Source organism: Mustela nivalis (assembly GCF_964662115.1).
Source record: "Mustela nivalis genome assembly, chromosome: 6".
NCBI lineage: Eukaryota > Metazoa > Chordata > Mammalia > Carnivora > Mustelidae > Mustela > Mustela nivalis.
Window position 1 is genome coordinate 127910656 of NC_139025.1, and position 16883 is coordinate 127927538.

Here is a 16883-nt window from a genome sequence, read left to right on the forward strand (position 1 = left end):
ATAAACATGCACAATTTTGAGAGTTGAACCCTTTTTCTTTCTTTCTTTCTTTCTTTCTTTCTTTCTTTCTTTCTTTCTTTCTTTTTCTTTTTTTTTTCAGAAGCTCAGGAGAAGCCAACAGATTGTACAGCGACGTGGACTGATTTCCTCACAAAAGCCAACCATGAGAAAGAGAGGGCCATGAGGCTTACTTACGTCAAGCTGGAAAAGCCCCAGGGGAACTTCCTTGAGAGCATTTTCTGAGAAATCCACATCGCGCAGGTGGTTTTTCCAGAAGACAGCCATCTTGTCCGGTAGAGATTCCAGGGCGTTTCTGGATGCTTTACAACATTTCTAGGAGTTTGACGAGAAACAGAAGGAGATATTAATTTGCTTTTGAAGTGCAGTGAAAGACCTTTTCCAAAACTGATGTGAAAAATCAGAACTCGACAGCTAAGGCTCTGTTATAAATACAACACAGTTACGAGGCTACAAACTGTCATGTCCCGTGTTCCTGTCCTTGCTCCAAGGAAGGGGCGGGAACGGTTTCCTGAGGGAGACCAAGGTGGCTCCTGCCCTCTCCCTTCATTCCAGAACATCTGGCCCATTGTCCTTGGAAATAACGGCATCATTCAGGATCAAGATCTAGGGACGAGCGGGTTTCCCGCACACATCTGTGGAAGCCAGAAAGCGCATGCGAGCGATGGAGAGTTTCTTGGTTTGAAACCAACAGCAATAACACATAAATATTCTTTAGGCCGGCTCATCTGTTTTAACAAGCAAACTTCCCCAGAAACAAAAACACCATTTAATTGGCAGGGAGGTAGAGGCGAATTATTTCTTCTTCTCTTCTTTGTTTTTATTTCACAGCTCGTGGAAAGGAACCACACCCCCACCCCGCTTTGGGGCAGAACTCCTCTATGTCAGATGGGCAGGCTGTAACGGTGGAAAGTTCTATGGGGGGTTATGGCAGGAATCTCGAGCCGGGAGCTGGGCCTGGGGTGGGGGGAGTAGAGGAGGCAGGGCTGGCTTACAGGTGAGTCGCCTAAGACACTCAGGGGCTCGATGCCCAGTGACACCTCTGAGTGGCAACAAGGGAACAGCAGTGCTGCTACCCAACCTGGTCACCAAGAGGAGGAAGTGAGACAGAGCCCTGACCAGAGCTCCGGTGCACATGAGATGCTGGCTTGACTGGCCTTTCCTGATTTCTGGTACAATACTCACCAAAGGGCAGGCCCAGGCGTCTGGGAACACCTTCAGGTTATTTCTGGAGACGTTGAGAAAACTGAGGGACTTGAAGCAGTGGAGGAAAAGTGCAGGGAGTTCTGTCAACTTATTGTCAGAAATATCGAGTTCCTGCAGCTTCCGCAAACCGATCCAGTTAGTGGCTGGGGAAAAAGAAAATAATGACGTGGTAAGAAGACGCGGTCAAGAACTCAACGACGACTGAGGTCAGGGCGCCGATGAGACAACGTACCACCTTCTTCTTCAAACAGTTTCTCTAAGTAGTTTTTGGAAGCTGTCAGTTTTTGGAGTTTGGAGAGGTGCAGGAATCCCGGCGGGAGGTGCGGCAATTTGTTGCTGGAAATGTCTATCTCGAGGAGCCTGTGGTTGGGGAGGGAGGCAGTCAGGGCATCAGAAGAAAGAGGAAAGGCAACCCTGCGACATGTTTCTCTGTATTTCCCCTCGTGCAGTGCTGAAGAGCGTGCACTGAAAATGTCTTTTCATCCTACTAACTGTTACCACGTCCCGCAGAGACGAAGAAAATCACACGTGTCTTTGGTGGGCCCTGGTCTCACTGACCAGGAGGGATACGAATCTTTCTCAGGAGAGGAGAGCAAAGTCAGCTGGTGCCCTCGAAGCTGCTGGAAGGCCACAGGTCTGTGTTTCAAGCCACCTGGACCCCCCGCCCCCCGGCTTGCCCTGGCTGAGGACCCCCACTCAGAAGGCCCTCGTTCTTGAAATGTTTGTGTGGCTTCCCTGTGGCTTGCTTCCTGACCCTGTGCCCTGTGCAGCATTCTCTCTTAGCTCACTCTAAGTGAAGCCTTAGCTTTTGAACTTGGCTCAAAGCCTTACAGAGTGAAGGGAAGGCCCTTCCCCTTCTCATGGAGCTCTAAGGGCCACGCTCAGGCTTCCTCCCAAGGCCTCCTGAGAAAGGAAACTAGGAGCTGCCCATGCCATCCACCCACTGCCAGAGTGCTTTTGGGGAAACTCTTTCTGGGAGGCCCTTCCCACTGTCCCTGGGAGGTCAAATAAAAACGGGCTCCCGTGGGCCTCACTGTGTCCCCCAGGCAGGCAACGTCCAGCCTCCTTGGATTTCCGTCTGCAGGACCAAGAGGGGACATCTCGGGTGAGCAGCGGGCACGGCCACCATGCACAGTATAAGGTTGGGCTGAGACAAACCACTCCCCCCCAGACGTCTCTGCATTCCCCTTGAAAGGAGGGGGGGCCGTATTCCTCGGAACTGTGTAAGGGCAGCAGAATTCCCCTCCTTTTACAGAGAACCGGATTTCCAACCACAAACTCTGATCCAGGAGTACATAGCAGGAGGACTGGGGGATCGTGCTGGGTTCCGAGGTCCCCGTGTGCACCCCGAGGGACCTGCGAGGGGGCGGGTGCCCACCTGGAGCAGATGATTTCATCTGATGACTGCACGGCAGGCAGCTCCCCCAGGTGGTTCTTGGAGAGGTTCAGCTTCCGGAGGTTGATGAGTCCCCAGGGGATGATGGAGGGGAGGGAAGCCAGGCAGTTGGCAGAAAGGTCCAGCTCCGTGATCTGGCAGGAGATGTCTATGAGCCAGTCGAGATCTACCCAGGGCAGCTTGAGGTGGGCCCACTTCACACAGAGAGCCTGGGTTTGGAGAAAGGGGAAAAGCCCCCTCGGGCAGGAAGCCCAGGGGCCAGTGTCGCCTTAGAATAGAGCAATGATTTATTCAATTGTGAGTTTGTCTGTTTCTGTTCATCTCAGCTGGAGTCCCAGGGTGTCAGGACCTTGGCCACCTTGTGGCTGGCACTGGGGGGTGGGGTGGGGTGGTACCTATTTCCATCTGCATCTGCATCTCACAAGTGACCTCTGCAAAACTTTGCTCCCCAACTCTCCAACCTCTAGGGGGAACCCATTTCGGGGGAAGGTCCATGAATGTTCCCTCTTCCAGGGCCGGAATCCGCGGGAATGACACCTGTTTTGTACAGAGCCACCCATGCTTGGAGGGGGTCTCCCCCAGACTGGAGAAGAAGACAGAAGACCCAACCTGGGTCTCCCGACCCCTCTGAGAGGGGATGCCACCTGCAATATGGCGGACCCCAAACTGGGAGCTTGTAGATGGGCTGCTTCCAGACTGAGAAGAACCAATCACACAGGACAACCTCTCTTCTCGTGAGCTGTCTCCAGCTTCCCCATCAACGGCCCCCCAGGGTGGGGGGGGCACACCAGAGGCTTCCCTTTTCTCCCACCAGAGGGCGTCCCCATGGCTCTACCAAAACTGCAGGAGAGGGTAGCTGACGCCCTTGCTAAGGCAAACTTGGAATAAATTGCCTTTGCTTTTCTCATTTGGTTGGCCTTCGTTTATTTCCACAAGAGGGAGTCAGAAAGGCCAGTGGTTTGCTGGGGTGTGGTGGTTAAATACACATGAGCAGGGTTTTTCTCTTTTTTTCTGGATTCTCAAACGATTGGTCTCAATTCGGTTTCTGGGGGGCAGGAAATCAGCTTTTTGGCTTGTTTCTCCAAAGCAACTGTAAGTCCATATGAAACAAAAAAATCAGTGCTTGGCCAACGGGAAAATGTAACAACCAAGCCAGGGGCCTGCGTGGGGCGGGGAGGCGGGGAGGCGGGGAGCAGTAACGTGGATTAAGTTTGGGTTCAGAATAGGCAGCAGCAGACACGCTTCCTTATGTGGCCACTAGATGGCGATGTGTGCCTGGTCTTTATCTCTTTAGCAACGCAGCCAGGATTGGAATGCGTGGGTCTGGGGGTCTGGGACACCCTCTCCAAACTCAGGTCTTGGACCCAGGAGGTGAAGGACTCTGTCTTGTCTCTCCATTCACCTGGATGGACACGGACAGGTGAGGCTCTGTTGGATTTGGGGTCAAGAAAATGACGTTTTAGCCTCAGCTGATTTTTTTTAAAAAAAGACAAGGTCACTCTACTGCTGCTTCCCTTGTCATTACGGCTTTCCCCACACTTTTTTATTTTGAAAAATTTCAGAACCGTGGAAGAGCTGAACTTTGTGAATACACATGAAATGCCCTTCATTTAGATTCCACTGTTAACCTGACACCACATTTGCTTTCTCTCTTTTCCCTCCACACACACTTTACTTTTTGTTTTTTTTAAAGATTTATTTTGGAGAGGGGAAGGGGCAGAGGGAGAGAGTCCCAAGCAGAGTCCACGCTGAGCACGGAGCCCACACGGGGCTCGATCCCGTGACCTATGAAATCATGACCTGAGCCGAAACCAAGGCTCAGATGCTTAACTAGCTGTACCCCCTGGTGGGTCCCCTACTCTTCCTTTTTTGCTGCGTTTCCAAGTAAATCATAGCTATTGTGGCACTTCACCCCTGAATACTTCAGCACGTGTCTCTACAGAACAAAAATATTTTCCTACTTGACCGCCCTATACTGATCATTTTCAAGAAACGAAATCAATACAATATTATCAAATCCACCGTCCATGTCCACATAGTCCCGGTTATCCCAAAGGGTCTTCTATGACTATTTTGTGTCCTGATTCAGGATCCCATCCAGAAGCACACATTGCATGTCCCTCTACTTTAACCTAGAAGAGTCCTCATGGCTTCTTAAAGATTTTATTTATTTATTTGACAGGGAGAGAGATCACAAGTAGACAGAGAGGCAGGCAGAGAGAGAGGAGGAAGCAGGCTCCTCACTGAGCAGAGAGCCCGATGTGGGGCTCCATCTCAGGACCCTGAGATCATGACCTGAGCCAAAGGCAGAGGATTAACCCACTGAGCCACCCAGGCACCCTGAGTCCTTGTGGCTTCTTATGTCTTTTTTCAACACTGGCAATGCAGTTTTTCAAGTCATTCCAGCAGTCTCGTAGACTATCCCAGAATCTGAATTTACTTAGTTGTTTCCCCTCTTGTTCAGATTCAAGGGAAGCATTTTTGGCAAGCATCTCAGACAACACTGAGTCCTCTCAACAGAACATCACCATAGGTCACCTGCTGTCAGCTTCTTCTGCTACTGATGATGCCAAGTCCGTTCCCTTGCTAAAGGTAGTGTCCGTCAGACACCCCCCCCCCCGCCTTTGTAAAGGTATATTTTACTCTGTGATTTGTAAGGACAGGTAGAGTGATATTCTGAGTGATATTCTGTCTTGCGTTCCTACATTATTTCACCCAGTGGTTTCAGTGGCCATTGTTGAGCCTAGCCTGGCTCAGTCAGTACGCTGATGGTTACAAAGCAGTGATTTTCCTAAAACTACCATTCCTTCTGCATTTGTTACCTGGCATTCTTCTGTACACAATGGGGTCTCCCTGCTCCTTTTAAGTATCGCTTTGGAGTCATGGATTCTTTCTTTATTCTAAGTGTTACAATTATTATTCTTATCATTATGTCTTTTGTCGCTCTGGTCACCCCCAGTTTGGCCAGTGGGAGTCCCATCAAGGGGGCTTCTTTGACATATTCCTACCTGTTTGGGATATTTACTTACTTCCTAGAAAAATCTGACACCCCCGTTTCTTTCCAAGCCCCAGCCCCAGAATCTGCCCTGATTCCCTTGAGCAGAAAATGGTATTTAGAAACTAGAATCTGGGTGCTAGGTGTGCCCACTGCTGCTGGGGTGTCGCTGCTTCTCAGCCCATGGATCCGACACAGCTCTGCATTCCACAGGAGTGAATCCTGACGCCTGCAGTTCAAATCCAGCCACATGGGCTTCTTCCTAATCTTTCTATAATTCGTAATTGCATCATCCTTGGTCTGGTTATTGTTGGTTTTCATTTGTTAAAGAAGTGGTTGGGGCCAGATGATGTTTAGGTCACTTCAGGTCAGGACCCAGGATTCTCCCTGGCTTGTGTGCTGAGGAGGACAGTGTGCTCCTGAGGGAGCCTTGGGATCAGCATGACGGCCAACCCAGGGGCGGGCTGAGAGGAAGGTTCCAGGCTCTGCAATGCCCAGTCAAGGAAGGTCCTCCAAGGGCTTGGTGGTCTCCTCTTCCTGGGTTCTTGGAGACACACACTGGTCCCGGGCCCAGGACCAGAGAGCAGATCACAGTCTGACTCTCCACTCACCCTGTGTGGCCATTTCTGATCATTCAGCACTAAGGGGATCTGTCTTGGACTGACCCAGCAGCCAAAAGGAAGCTGAAAAGGAGGCTGGTTTTGATTTTGATTTTTAAGACACATCTTAGATGTCTACGGAAAGTCTTATAAATCAAATGACAGGACCATCAAAAAATCCTAACAAACTGGAAATGAGCCGGATTGCAGTCTCCCTCTTGCATTTCTGTCATGTTCTGGGAGTCTGGAGCTGCAGCCTATAATCCCATCAAGAGCAGGCACTCGACCTCAGGAGCCCCAAGCCTGGAGTCTGCCTGTCTAGTTCTGCGTGGGTCCTCGGGCAAGTTGTAGCAGACGTGGACACCTTCTCGGGCTCTATCTGGCTCATCTCCCCTTATAGGAGCCCACTTGCTGATTTTGCTCCACGCTAACTCAGACCTGGGGCTCATCCCCTGTGCCCCAGCAGGCAGTCCAGAGCCCAGCCCGTGGGCACCTGCTGCACAGAGCCTTGACTGACAGTCTCAGGTGGTCAGCACTGTGCCCCGCGTGCTGCAGACACTAAATAAATGCTTGTGCACTGGCCCAGAATCCAACCACTGAGAACCTAGATCCGTCCATTCACACCTCCAACCCAATCGATCGCCCGAAAATGTCATCACCCTTCAGCCCTTCCCCCCTCCCCCACCTAGTCTGCCTGCAGCAGGGCCCCCGAACTCCTTCCCTGGGGAGCACCCACACCGCCAGTCTCCCCAGCCACTTTCCAGCTGTCTGCCTCACTGTCTCCTCCCTGCCCTCTGCTTGTCCTCTGCGTCCCCGCTGGCAGAGGGCTTACGGAGTTAATTCATTGTAGGTAGAAGCGACTGGGGGATGGGTGTGCTCCCAAGAGCAGAGGAGTCAAGGCCAAGGAGAAAATGTCAATGAAACCCAAAAACTGCCTGTTCATAAACGAACCACGGGGCTCAGAATGCGGACCTGACGCTGAGATTCTCAGGTAGGCTGTGGGGACCCAGGGAGTGTGGCGTCACCGTCAGTAACTGACTGGCCCATCTGCCGGGGGGGGGCGGGGGGCTGGCTGGGGAGCTGCCGACCCTCCCCCTGGGAATGTGTGTGGTTTGGCAATGCTTGGACACTGTGGGAAGCACAAGGCTGGTAGGCCTGGAGCTAAGAGAGCTATTCCTGAAAACCAGCCTCATTTTGAAGGGGGGTGTCATGAGGTCTCTCGAGGGTCCGAGCTTCTGCAGGCCTGCTGGTCTCTGCTTTCACACCCAGGTCTGTCCCCGCAGTGGCTCTGGACCCTGCTCTGGGGTGTCTCCCCTGGAATTCACAGCCCTTCTGCCTCCTGTCTAAATCCTGCCAATCCTGCAAGCTTGGGTGCCCGGACTGCCTCCTCGTCTCCCACGAGGGTCTGTGTCATGGCAATGCCATCTTGCTTCATTTGGAGGGCACTGTTCTAGCAGAAAATAATCATCGAGAAGAAGAGAGTGGCTGGGTGCGCCGCCGAATTCGCCAGACACGGGGAAGTGGAGGAAGCAGATGCCGCCATTTCCTAAAATTGAGAGTTCTTTCTAGGTCTTACTCACCCCCCCAACCAGAATTTCTGCAGGGTGGAAATCTGTTAAACTTACGCCCCAGAAGAAGGAGTCAAAAGCAGAAGTCTGAACACAGAACAATACACTTGGAGTCTGGACATTCTTGGGAAAGGATCTCTGTGCTTGGCGGTTGAAAAAAAATGTGTGTGAGATTTCTACCTCATCTTGGGTTGGTTTGAAAATTTTCATTGACAAAAGTGATTTTCCTGTTGGGGCCCAAACATGACAGGGTGTCTGAGTGTTTACAAAGCAGCAGAAGGGAAGTTAAGAGGCACACCGCTCAGCAAATGACAGGACACTTGACGTGGAAACCAAGCAGGGTGAGCCACGAAGCCCTTGTTACTTATTTGTGTTTAGCCCGGGGAAGGATCACAATAAACAAGTTTCTGAGAGAGAGAGAGAGAGAGAGAGAGAGAAGCCAGCGCTTGCATAATGAAAGCCATGCACGCCGAATTGCAAAATCAAAGACAGCTGGTGTGGAGGACCCCCTCCTCCCGGCCCCCATTCATCAGTGCTATGGCCAAATCACCCCCCACCCCCACTCTGGAGCAAACAGACGGAAACACACTCATGTTTGTCCTCAAGCACGAGCCCTCTGAATGTCAGGCAACAGAGAAGGAAGTACTGTTCTTCCAGGAGGCACAGGGGCTGACCTAGACACATGCTTCCCGAGGCCGAGGTAACGATTAGGACCGAATCAGGGAAGGCCTAGATGTATGGAAGGGCATGGCTCAGCAGAGTGATGCTTGGGGTGCTTCTGTGTACCAAAGACCTCCTCGTCCTGCAATGGGGGCGGCAATCCGGTGGGGGAGGGGACGGCAATTACTGGACTTTACACAAACTTTCTTGAAGCCACCGGACCTCAACCACCACAGTGGAGGAGTCAGTACGCCACAATCGTACCACTTATGTTTGCACTTACATCAGTGCAACCCTCATTGGTCAAAGAAAGATGATTGGGAAGCGAAGGGCTAGGGTCTACGATGCTTTCAGCCTGGATTTTGACCTTGACAGTTGAGGATTGGTAGGGGGCTGTGTGCCTCTGCCACTGGTTAGGTGGGGAATAGCCTCACCAGAGTGGAGAGTCAGTTTCACCTCCTCCCCGTCTCTAAAGAGCCCGCAGAGCGGAACTCAGTCTTCTCTCTGTGTTGCCAATTCATGGTTCCTATCAGTTGGTCTGTGTTTGACCTTGGACTATGGCTAACTCTGTAAGAACCTTCCCTCCTTGAGGCTGTAAATCCCTTGAGGGGACCAACTCAAGCTCCAGGGCATGACACAAAGAGGCAGCTTACAGAATCAGTCCATTCCATCAAGACACACATGTTCAAAGAGGAAGGGGGAGATAGAATCTTCTAAAAGAAAAGGGGCGCCTGGGTGGCTCAGTGGGTTAAAGCCTCTGCCTTTGACTCAGGTCATGATCCCAGAGTCCTGGGATCGAGCCCCACATCAGGCTCTCTGCTCAGCAGGGAGCCTGCTTCCTCCTCCTCTCTCTCTCTGCCTGCCTCTCTGCCTACTTGTAATCTCTGTCAAGTAAATAAATAAAATCTTAAAATAAATAAATAAATAAAATGTATTTGTGAATCCTTGGCAACATAAAACCCAAGCCTTCCTTTTGGTGGTTAAACAAAAATTCCTGGGATGATGGCAGAGGATGCCTTCTCCTCATTGGGCCAGCCAGAGAACCAAGAGGCCACCTTCTGACGTGGGAAGCAGCAGTCAGAGCGCCCAAACGGCTGGAGACATGGCAGAACCCACAGATCTAATTGAAACAGAACGAACTTGGCAAAGAGCTTGAAGAACAAGTCAAAAGAAACCCTGCAAATGAAGACGTCTGCCAATGTTCTCTGGGAACCCCGACTGTCCGAGGTGGCCAGAGAGGACAGGGATTTGGCTAGACAAAGGATCAGCACATTGGAGACAGTGCTCTGTCCCAGCCTCCTTGTGCAGGTCAGGGCTACAATGGACAAGACCCGACCCATGGCGCCTGCTGCTGTGTCCACCTCCTTGCCCCCTGGGGGGAATCCCTTGGTGTGACACTTCCAAACACCCTGCTGCTCAAGTCCTTGCGCTCAGGCAGGGAAAGGCTCTCAAGAAGAGATGGGACATTCAGCATGTAAGGACAAGCAGGAGATCGGACATCTACTCGTGCTTCGGAGGTGACTGTGACCGGGGGACCCAGGCCATGGGCAATGGAGCGGTGGCCACAAGGATGGTGTTGTGCGCTGAAATGTGTTTCCCATAAAAGATATGTTGAAGCCCTAACCCCCAGTACCTCTGAATGTGGCCCTCATTGGACAGAGGGTCTTTGGAGACATAAAGTTAAAATGAGGTCATGAAGATAGGTCCCCAAGTCATATGACTGGTGTCCTTATGAAGAGGGGAAGTTTGGTCACAAAGGCAGGTAAGTGCAGAGACAGGATGATGTGAAGATGTGCAATGACAAGACAGCATGTGGCTGGAGTCATGGGTCTACGACCCAAGAATGCCAAGGACAGCCAGCCACCACCGGAAGCTAGGGAGAGACAAGGAAGGACCCTTCCCTGGAGCTCAGAGGGAAGAGAAGCTTGCTGCTACTGCCACTTTGATGCCAGACCTCTCGCCTCTAAAACTTGAAACAGTAAATCTCTGTTATTTTAAGCCAACCGATTTTTACTTTGTTACTAGAGCACTGATACAGATGGTAACAAGTCAAATAAAGATGGGAGAAGTCAAGACCTGAGAACCCAGAACATTCCATGGACAGAGGCCCACGCATTAAAGAAAGGAAACGAAAGAAACAGATTCTTAAAGGCCAAAAGGATGCCTGTTGAGACAAGTAGTTTAGAAATATAGTGAACAGGTAAGGAAAAGAACAGTAAGATTGGTTATTAAACAGGCCAGAAAGCCTGTGAAGCCTCCATAGAGTAAAGGAGAGTTTCGAAAATGACCCGAGAATGATTACAGGTAGTAAAGGAAGGGAGAGAGAAGAGAACGGGGGAGGTCAGCCTTCCTCCCAGATTCAGGAAGAAGATGAATTCAATGATTTAGTTAATGAATGATGAAATGAGAAAAAAAGGGGTAATCAGCGCTGAAAAAGCATGTCTGCTCAAAATACTGTAAATATCAGAATTAGTAGCGGTTAGCTGCCACTCTGATTTAAGGTGAACAAACAAAAGGAAATATTACCATAGAAACCAGATCAATGGGAAATAGAAGCACAAAAATAACTTAGAAGCAAAGCTAGGACGGCATTTTAAACCATCAACATGGAACAGTCTATTGCCTCCAAGGGCACACTCAAGGTCAGACTGTAGGGAAACCCTCTGTAGGGAAATTGAGCTGTGATGTTATGATGACACCATCTCGCTGACCCTTCGCAACGCACATGCAGACTTCCGTGGCCACTTTTTCAGCTCACCCTCACAGTAACCCTGTAAGGTCTAGCAGGTGAAGAACCTCAGAGAGAGGCACCTGGGTTAAGCCTCTGCCTTTGGCTCAGGTCATGATCTCAGGGTCCTGGGATTGAGCCCCGAATCCCTGCTGAGCAGGGAGCCTGCTTCCCCTTCTCTCTCTGCCTGTCTCTCTGCCTACTTGTGATCTCTCTATCTGTCAAATAAATTTTTAAAAATCTTAAAAAAAAAAAAAAAAAAGAGAACCTCAAAGAGACAACTTACTCAAAGGTAGCAGAACCAAGATGGTGATTTAGGTGCCTGACGCTCTGATCACTTCCTACCCGACCAACATGTTCCCTTCCCATGGCTGGGGAAAAGCAGACACAGTGTCTAAGGCATTCAGAGAAATAACCAAGGCTCCTTGATAGTAATCAAGATGCTCAAACGGTCATAACCCCAAAATATAACCATGTTAAATCTTTATGTTCCAACCCAGGGCAATATAAGGTAAAAGAAGAACTAAAGCAAATTCAAGAAAAATGCCAGCATACTACAATAGATCAAAGATATAATGAATAGAGAAATTATAGAGTTACTCACTGTCATAAAAATGAGCGCAGGAGAATGAATCCTGTGTTCAAATAGATAGGAACTTGCATATTTTTTTTTTAAATAAATTCTGAGCATGAAGGAAAAGTAAAGAGGAAAAAGGAGTAAGAAAAAGTGCAGGGAGACACAAACATGCGCTCTATCTTATTTGAGGACAAAGGCAAACTAGAGGCAGAACCAATGAGAGAAGCAGAATTAGAAGGTGGCCAATCTTTTGAACGTGAAAACATGACCTTTTAGTTCATGCTCATGTAGGAGAGGAAAACCAAGTCACAACAGAAGATATTTTTAGAACAACAAAAGTATTACAAGTAATGGAAAAGACAACGCACAACTCTGATCACTGTTACAAACAGAAAAAATGAGACATAATAAAGCAACCCCGCCCTACTTAGAGTAGCAAGCTGAAAGAAAACAGGAAAGTTAAAACAATTAGACCAAGCACAGAGAAACCAGAGGGAAGTCAAGACAAGGAAGTCAATAAACAAAGCCAACTCAAGGGTCTTTGAAAAAAATAACAGTCAACAACCAATTGACTAAATGAAAAAAAGACTTCCATGTAACTTTAATAATCTAAGAATGAAAATGACAATCTGACGATCAATGTAAAAACAATGTTTAAGTTATGGGAGGGGTTGTCCTTGGCCACAGTTGATAACAAACCAAACAATGATGTTGAAATGCAAGATTTACTTACAAAAATTCTCAAAGTGACATAAAAAGAGACAAATAAGGAAAATAAATAGAGACTCACTCCCCCGAGGCTCCTAATTCAATATAATTCTTTTTTAGTATTGTATCCCAAAGTTTTTCTTGAGTTTTTAATTCTTTTCTCTGAATTTCAGTGGAGCTAATATACAGTGCTATAGTAGTTTCAGATGTACCAGATAGTGACTCGGGATCTCCACACATCACCCGGTGTTCATCACACAAATGCCCTCCTGAATCCCCGTCACCTATTTCCCTCTTCCCACCACCCATCTCCCCCCTGGTAACCATCAGTTTGGTCTCTATAGTTACAAATATCTAATGCCAAAAAGTGTTTAATAAAATTGATCACCTTTTCTTCACTAAAATTTTTAAAAAATAGATAGGTTTTTTTACTTTAAAAAAAAAAAATCACAGGGTGCCTGGGTGGCTCAGTTGGTTAAGGGTCTGCTTTCGGCTCAAGTCATGATCCCGGGGTCCTGGGATCTAGTCCTGCATGGGGCTCCCTGCTCAGCGGGGAGCCTGTTCCTCCCTCTCCCTCTACTGCTCCCCCTGCTTGTGCGCTCTTGCTCTCTCTCTCCCTATCTCTCTGTGTCAAATAAATAAATACAATCTTTTAAAAAAAGCACTATGATTTTTTCCCCCTGTAGTATTTCAGTCATTCCTTTTAAAAATAGGAAGCTTACAAGAAATATTCCGTCACTAGTTCCAAGTTAATATTGCCAACGTCTATTTGAGAAAGGGGGGGGCAGGAAATAAAATGTCTGCAGTTAACTAAACTGCTTAGCTTACTGTTGAGAAAAAAGTCAGTGTCCTCCACTTTTAAATAAAGGCAAAAATTTTACCTCATTGGACTGTATAGGTGATTCAAGTCATTGGCACAGTCCTTTGTCAGCTCATAAGTTTTACATAAATGGGAGATTTGCTGCATATATAAAGTTTCAACCATCCATTCATCCATCCATGCTAATCATCCTGTTCCAGCCCTACACTGGGCCGGGGTTGGGGGTTCAAACACAGGGTAAGCAAACCTGGCAAAATCCCCTGCTTTCGAGAAGCTTCCTTTCAAATGGGAGAGTTGACATTAGATGAGAGTGTCACCCAGACAACCTCCAACTTTGTTCATTGCTATAAATAAAATGGACAGGAAGCTCTGGGAGATATAAGGGGGATCCGACCAGGCGTGTGGGTCAAAGAAGGCTTCCTGAGGATGTTGTGTGGGGTTCAGAGTTCAAGGGTGTCCTGGAGCAGTGGTGTGCTGAGTGCTGAGGGCATAGGCAGGGTTGTTCCTGGCTATGTGCCATCCACTCTGAAGGTTCAACAGGGATGGTACAGTTTTTTCCTGCAGCTGGACATTTCTGTTTCCATCCCCTAGTTTTCTCTTCTTTTTTTAAAGATTTTATTTATTTATTTGACAGAGAGAGAGCGAGCACAAGCAGGGGGAATGCAGAGGCAGAGGGAGAAGCACGATCCCCACCGAGAAGAGAGCCCGACATGGGGCTCAATCCCAGGACCCTGCGATCATGACCTGAGCTGAAGGCAGACGCTTCACCCACGGAGCCACCCAGGCGCCCCTCCCCTAATTTCTTCTTCTTATGAATAGCAGTGTTTTGACCATGTTTGTGGGAATTGTTTTTTTCCTTCAAATTATGCCCTCGAGGTATCTCTCGGAAAGGAAATACACATTCAGAACAGTTCCCTGGGAGAAAAGGGTTTTATGGCTTTTGTCACATGATGCCAGTGACTTTCCGCACCTATGGAACAGACTGTGCCCATTTCTCGACCACTGTGCCAAGTGTCTTACTCGGCATTCATGTTTATGTTTGCTCGTTTCACAGGCTTGTGTCAGTACTCTTCAGTTGCCTTAATGTGAATTTCTGTAATTGTCAATGAAGTTGTATCTGTGTTCGTGCCATGATACACTGCTTTGGTCCCCTTGTGGGCAAATTAACTCCTCATTTCTCTTCCTGCCTGGTAGAATTTGTGAGCAATGTGGTGGCAAAGGTCACGGTCCTGGCTTGGTCACTGCTGAGTCTTGGGCATCTAGTGGGTGATCTATAAACATTGGCTGAATGAAATTCAATGATCGACTGACATGTACATTGTATCCGTGATCTATTTGTGTTTTGGTGAGTTCAAAAATCTTCCATTGCTCTCTTATATTTCCTTTTTTTAAAGACTTTATTTACTTATTTGTCAAATTGAGAGAGAGAGCACAAGCAGGGGGAGAGGCAGGCAGGCGGAGGGAGAGGGAGAAGCCGACTCCCCGCCGAGCAAGGAGCCTGATGTGGGGCTCGATCTCAGAACCCCGGGATCATGACCTGAGTTGAAGGAACATCTTAACTGGCTGAACCACCCGGATGTCCCTATATTTCTTTTTAAAACTATATTTTCCTGCAAGTTTTTTGCTTTAATCTATAAAGCATTCATCTTATTTCTGACGATGTAACTTTATATCTATTTGTAAATTTGTAAAAAAAAATAATAATAATATAATCATCTCCCTTTTACAACTGGGATAAACGCCCTTTTAAAAATATATTCTGAGGACTTTCCAGTGCCTACCCCTTACCTGTTTAAAATTGATCTGTATCATTACCACTGTAATGAGACGCAACTGTCTACACGGATATCCACGGTTGTGCCGACATTGGACCCCGTTCTCATACTTCCCCGACTGTATTTTCTGGTTTGTCATTTAAGGTCAAAGAATAGTTTTACTCTTCCTGCATCTCTGTTTCATCCATGATTTTCCCCATTTGAACTAAGTGCAAGCGTTTTCACCCCCCCCGCTGTGTAGTATTGTTTTAAGATTCAGCAGGAAGCCTGTCACGAGCAGCAGGCATGGTTGCTCCTTGGCTCTGCTCCTTGGCTGTGCTGTGTCACCTGTTGCCCGATTTCAGGCTCTGAGGGAGAATGAACAGCGTGGCCAGGAGCCACGGGGAGGGCACCCAAACGAGGAAGGCACAAGGGGCAGGGAAGAGTCAGTATTTGGAAACCAGAGGAAACAGACGTGTGCGGGACAGGGCACAAGAGAAGCAGAACTGACGGACAGAGGCCGGAACAGTCCTTTTACAACTTTCGAGGAGCTGATGAAAGGCTGGATCTTCCTCTCCCACCAGTGAGGGGTGAAAGGGCCAGGGGGTGAAAGGGCAGTGGGCCGGTACCTCGCGCTGTCCCTCACCCACGGGGCACTGCTGCTCCTCCAGAGGCTGACTTCTGGGGACACGGGTTCCGACTCCACTACGCTACGGCTGTGAGGTGAGAAGGACTAAGAAGGTGGGGATGTGTGTGCGTCCAAGTGTTCTGGAAAGCATACAGCTCTGGAATAAAGACTCTTTGCGCCAACCAGTAGACCTAACCCAAAACAAAGGTGCTCCCCAGAGGACTTGGGGTCCACTGGGAAAGGCTGTTTGCCTATACGGTGCCTCAGGGGCTCTCGGGAGCACACAGCCCCCACTCAGCCTACTCTGCATGAAGGTCCCCCTTTTCCCCCAACAGCAGCCGTGAGGCCGTATTTGCTGCTTCCTATCCTTTCTGGCATTCTGCGAACACAAGTCCTCAGACCCAGCAGGTCACATGGGTGGAGAAAGGCTGCTTCGGCTGTGAAAACGTGCAGCCAGGATGTTTCCTACTGAGCACAGACACAGGCATCTGAATGGTGGGGCCACCGGGAATTTTTAAGGTACAGCAGCCCAGAGCTGGTCCAAGAAGCCATGATGATGGTCCTAATGGTACCTGTTCCTCTCTAGGTGAGCCATGAGATTTAAGACATTAGGGACTTTTAAGAGGATATTAGTAATTTCTCCATTGGGTTGTTTCCCAAAATTCAGCCCAGCTCTGTCTCCTTGCAACGGCTCAGAACAGCCCCAGAAAGCCCTCTCACTGCTGCATGGGGACAAACACCACGGTTATTCCAGGACCTGCTGGGCTGGCCTTTCCTGGCACTTTGGAGATTTCTTGCTCCTTTCTGGGCACGCCAACCTCAAAATGTTGCTGTTTCTCATGGAAACAAAGCAGACGGCGACCGGGCTCTTGCCACGAGCACAGCCGTCTCGCTCCATGTTCAGGCAAGAGTGTGGCAGCTTTCAAGAGGGACACCGGCCAACCCTAGCCCAGAGACAGCTCTGGCCAGGTCCAACTTGGCTTTGGGTTTGCTCTCCTGAAAGTATGTCCAGACCACGTGGTGTGAGCTCTCAGGCCTGGCTTACCGGACGCCCACAAAACTGAAATGGCCTATTCCTGCCAATGGGACACCAACGTGGGGTTCTCTGCAGTCCCCTCCCCCCGCTTGTGGCAGCCTGGGAACGAGGGAACGCCTGGCCCAGAGGCACGCAGGAAGGCTCTGAACCTTTCCTGGCGGTAGCTTCCACCAAAGCAGCAATTACATAA

At 49.0% G+C, this 16883-nt stretch overlaps 1 protein-coding gene across 4 annotated transcripts in view; it reads right to left on the reverse strand.

Moving 5' to 3' along the window:
* LRRK1 (leucine rich repeat kinase 1) overlaps window positions 1-16883 on the reverse strand; it is a 122397-nt gene that overhangs the window by 47544 nt on the left and 57970 nt on the right. For all 4 annotated transcript variants that reach the window (XM_082736663.1, XM_082736664.1, XM_082736666.1 and 1 more), the window contains 4 exons: window positions 2603-2829; window positions 1457-1584; window positions 1204-1367; window positions 196-333 (listed from right to left, as the gene is read on the reverse strand). In XM_082736663.1, the coding sequence (XP_082592789.1) occupies window positions 196-333; window positions 1204-1367; window positions 1457-1584; window positions 2603-2829 (657 nt within the window). The remainder of the gene's footprint in view (window positions 1-195; window positions 334-1203; window positions 1368-1456; window positions 1585-2602; window positions 2830-16883) is intronic.